The sequence below is a fragment of the Gavialis gangeticus genome, unplaced genomic scaffold, assembly GCF_001723915.1.
Source record: "Gavialis gangeticus isolate Ggan-Ray unplaced genomic scaffold, GavGan_comp1, whole genome shotgun sequence".
Classification (NCBI taxonomy): Eukaryota; Metazoa; Chordata; order Crocodylia; family Gavialidae; genus Gavialis; species Gavialis gangeticus.
In genome coordinates, this window is record NW_017728997.1 from 41,323,641 (window position 1) to 41,328,655 (window position 5,015).

General features: G+C 36.7%; 1 protein-coding gene across 1 annotated transcript in view; it reads right to left on the reverse strand.

Moving 5' to 3' along the window:
- Positions 1-4,745, reverse strand: part of SLC6A1 (solute carrier family 6 member 1) — a 54,307-nt gene extending 49,562 nt beyond the window's left edge. The window contains exons 1-3 of the mRNA XM_019505103.1: positions 4,289-4,745; positions 2,973-3,104; positions 1,901-2,001 (exon numbers count right to left, since the gene is read on the reverse strand). Coding sequence (XP_019360648.1) covers positions 1,901-2,001; positions 2,973-3,104; positions 4,289-4,526 — 471 coding nt within the window. The 5' untranslated portion in view covers positions 4,527-4,745. The remainder of the gene's footprint in view (positions 1-1,900; positions 2,002-2,972; positions 3,105-4,288) is intronic.
- Between the last annotated feature and the right edge of the window lie 270 nt (positions 4,746-5,015).

Sequence of the window (5,015 nt, forward strand, 5' to 3'; positions counted from 1 at the left end):
TAAATATAGGGTGGCCCTATTTTAGCAGAATCAGCCTTTTTGAATGGATTTAGTTTTTCCTCTCATATTTAGAATGAGATTTTCATAGGAACTTGAACTAGAGTTGCTATTTTCAACAAGCATCTTATATAACAGTGTCCAGTATCAAGAGCAAAATGTACTGGCAAGAAAAGATTAAACAAAAATGTGAATACTAATTGAGAATTGTTTAAGAATGCTTTCTTAGATGGCCCCAAACGCCTTTAAATGCTACATTCATGTAGATGGCTTACTCACTTGAAAAAAAAAAATCATTTTGTTTAAGAAGGGAAGTGAAAATAGCAATTCCAAATAGAATTTTAAAAAGACATAGCAAATGTAAAACCATTTGTTTATCAGCTGATAAACAAGACACAAATTTAAACCTGCATACAAGTCAGAATTTCTGGGGTTTATTTCTGACACTGAACAATGGTTCTGAATTGGAATGAGAATTTGACATTTCCCTCAGAAAAGAACCTTCTAAATTTTAATTTCAGATGATTCTGATAATTACAATTTTTCTAAAATGAAATGGGATAGGTGGCTGCACCTGTGAGCAACCCTGGGGACTTCCCTGGAGTTGGAAGAATCCTACCCATGAATCAGGGAACCTGGAGGCCTTAAGACACCATTTTGAGCTTAGGTTCCCAGAGCTATTGGATTTCTGACCATTATGTAGGAAGCCCTGTATTTCAGCAAGGCTGCCCCAGAACTGTATCCCTTAGAACAGCACCTGTGAGCTGGGTTGGGCTGGAAGCAGACACATTTCTGATGGGAATACAGGCAAGTCTAAGGGGACTAGAAAACAGAAAATGGTATGTTTCATTGGATTAAGAAAAATATTAAACAAGGGTTCAGAAATATATGGAATTCTAAGATTGGTATAGTAACAATATAAGGACAATAAGGGCTATAAACTTGTCAGTCATGATGTATGAGATGAAGAAACATTCAGTGAATATTTCTGTTCTGTATTTGGAAAATAGCAGATTATAATATTCATTCTGGAACATGGTAACAACATTCTATTCCATCTGTAGGACAGAATGTTAAATAACAGCTATTAAAATTGAACATTTTAGATCAGGGCACCAGAACATTTTAGATCAGGACTGGGTAAGCTGAGCCCAAGAATGTTAGAAGACTTAGCTAAATGCCTGTCTGAATCACTGTTGATTTTTAATGTTTGCTTTGGTTTTTGTTTTTAATTTTTGAGAAGTTCCAGCAGACTGGAAGAAGGCTAATGTTATACCATAACTAATAAGCTAACAAAATGACATGGATAACCACTGAGACCAACACACAAATAATTTCCAAAACATTTTTCCTTTTTACTTGTCCCACTCTGATCTTGTTTTTCTACTCTAAGTTTTTCGAACTTCATCAACTTTGGAAAAGATAGGAAATAGATAAAAAGCAAAATGTAACAGTACAACTGTGACACTAACTTACCCAAGTTACAGAAGTTTTGGAAATTTTCAGAGTGAAAAAGGAATAAAAGAATCAGAAAAGGTGTGCAGAATGTCTTTGAAAGATCTCAACTTAACTGCTTTTACTGCAATTTATGAAGAAGAAGAAAAAGGGGAAAGGAAAGAAAAAACACCTACCTCTTTCTGCAGAAAATTCTAACACTTTGGAAATGCTGTATTTTCAAAATTCAAATGGCAATTCTGTTTAGTTTCATTTTGTAATTTTTTGAATGCAAAAGTGTGAGAGAAGGAAAATGTGCATCTTAATTATATGCATTTAAGTATAAGAAGGTTCCATACAATTTAACTCTTAAAGGATTTTTTCAGTTCACTGTTTATAGTTAAGTAGATTAACTAGCTACCTGTAACAAGATTTTCCTTCTATTGAAAAGAAATGTACACACACTTACTGTGGTAAATGAATTATATAAGTAATATATGGCCCAAGAAATAATCACAATGTAGTAAATATTTAGCCAAAAGGACAGGACAGCAGCAGCTAATCCGACACCTGCAGAGAAAAACACAACAAAGGGAACACTAGAGAATTGTAAATTATTCGTAGCGATGTGTTTAACACCTTAATAATAGAACCCCTAGCATTCTCTTGCACTAGAATACACCACTGGGGGCATTTGAAAGGCAAAAATCATTTAAGATGAAATTATATCATACTGAGTTATCTATATTTATAGGACAAACATATGTAACATATTAACAACAACAGTATAAATAAGTCACTGATTTTTAAGCAATCTACTTTTTGGCATAGGTATAATGGGTTATTTTTCAGAAGACTCACTAGGCAAAATGTAATCTGCAACCCCTTAATTTTTCAAGCCTTCTTGATATATAGAGAGAACTGTAGTAACCCAGCACTGGTAGCAAAATGAATAACTGTGCTGACTATATCTGACTGAGAAGGTCATAGCATTTTTGGCAGTATATGGATGGGAACATAAAAGTAGTGTACAACACTTCATACTTCTGTAAAAGAAGTTGAAATTTGCTAAGTGCTAGGCAGAACTTGGTGATTTTAGGTTTTACTGCTATCCCCAAACTATATTCCAGCATATGAAAAATTCACACAAGGATTTGCAGTGGAATGCAATTTGCAATGGAATATGATGCATTCTCCATTGCACTCAAAAGCTTGTCTAAGTCTATTCCAGCCTTGCAAGTGGTCCAATAAAAGATGTCACCCACAACAATCCTTGCCTTTCACACAGACTAAATCAATAATTTATTCTGAGATTTTTTTCAAAAGTGTCTAAAAGATCTGGCTTCTAACTCTCAATAATTTTAATTAACTGTAATGGGAGTGTATTATCCAGACCCTTAGCTCTCTCTGAAGGCTTCAGCAGCAATTTGGAAATGTAGACATTTCTTTTAAAAATTAACAACATGATAAATGAAGCAACATTGCAACTGCTTCATAAATGCCTTTTGCAGCTGTCATGTGGAAAGGTGGGCATAATATACCTTTAAACATTGGAGCAAGCTTCCAAACTCCAAGGCCTCCTATAGACGTGTACTGGCCAAGGGAACATTCCAAAAGAAACAGTGGCACTCCAGCAAAAATTAACGTAAGGAAATATGGAATCAGGAATGCCCCTAAAACAAATATAGGAAAGAACCATTACAGTGGAAGATTACCGTCTATATCTTTATGAAGTTTCCAGTATTTACCCACCAAATATAGAGCAAATTAACTTTGGCAGAATTTTTTAAATATAAAAACAGTGATTAAAATACACAACTGCTCTTCTGAAAAACTAACAGCCCTAACTGGTAGAAAATATATGTGAAAAGGACTTCACTTAACACCACTGAACTGCTTACTGTTAGAGTAACAACTTCCAACTAGTGCAATTAATACGGAACAATAAATTTTGGACCAATTTAAACCCAAACTACTCCCAGGCACAAAGTTTACACATGCGCCCAGGACACCAGCAATCTGAGCCAGGGTGAATCAGGCCAGGGGGACAGCTCTAAGGACTAGGTGGCGTTGTTGGGTGGCAGAGTGACTGGTTGGGGCATGAGAATGCTGAAAGTGCAGAACTACATGGCTAGGTGGCAGGCAAGAATCTGGTCCCCAGCTGGCTGGGCTCATTGGGCATAATTTAGGCCTATGGACAGCATCTACATCTGCCTTTAATTGCAATAAATTACCCTGGTGTAAGATAGTACTTTCCCCAACAGTACTACCTTATGCCAGCATAAATTAGTTTACTGCAGCCTAATACCATTGCATATGTAGATGGTGATGCTTTACAGCACAGCTAATTAGTCTACTCTACAGTAAAGTGCATGCGTAGACATGGCCAGGGTCAGGAAAACAACTGGATCTGGCAGGCTGAGAATTATGCTAGCATGGGAAAGCTCAGAGGAGGCATAAACCACTCTTGTTCCATTCTCTCATATATTCAATCTAGATCTATTCAATCTAGAGGGATGGGGAAGAAAACTGAGTGTAAGGTGCTGTAATGATGCTCAGGTGCCCTATGATCCTTTAAGGATACTTGCCAATGGGCAAATATTAGGACAACCCCCTGGCTCCTTTTGGTTATAGCAGAACATAAAGCAGTATCATATACCCTCAGTATCAGGAAGGTGTAAGTGGCTTTATAAAGGTACTATTCCTTTGTTGCCAAGCAAAGAAACATTATTTTTGTATCATTATAGACAGGACAACAGTTACTAGAAGCATATGTTTTAATGATCAGACACCCTTCTTATTTTAAATTCAAATTGAAAATACTTTGCAGGCCAAAAGTCTCAAATAAAACATGTACCTCCACCATTCTTGCCACAAAGGTATGGAAATCGCCACACATTCCCTAAACCAATGGCATAACCAACACAGGACATAAGAAAGTCAAATCTTCCTTTCCAGGTGTCTCTGTCAGGAATATCTGATTTCTTCTTCTGCACTTTCACCACCAAGGTTTTAGGTTTATCATTGGTGATTGAAGCATCACTAACTTCAGTTGAGATTTGTCCATCTGCAACTTTTGTTCCATTCGTTGCCATGTCTCTGGGCTTAGCTGGATTGGCTCTAGCAGCCGGGCGAGAAAATTCAGCACCAGTCCACGTGGACAGCAGCTTTGCGGCTCTTGATTACTCAACTAGGGGGTTAAGGGTTTTGTAAAAAGATAATCCTGGTATGGTTTATGATCCAGCTAGAAATTCTGTAATCAGCTTCTCTATTAATCTGCAAAATACAAAATCAGAAATATAATTCAGAGGTGCTTCAATGGTGACTTCTTACTTGAGGTCTACTCCAAAGCCCACTGATATCAGTGGAAAGTTTTTTACATTGTACTGGGGCATAGTTGCAAAAGTAGCCTTTATAAGAGTGTTCCATTTAAGATCATGACCCCACCATGTAGATATTTTGCTGTTGATTCTGTGAGAGCAAAAACACAAGCAAAACCGTAGTACCAAGCAAACATGAAACCAGAGCGATATATTCTGTATGTTCTGCTCCAGATTTCACATTTGTCTATAAATATTTATCAA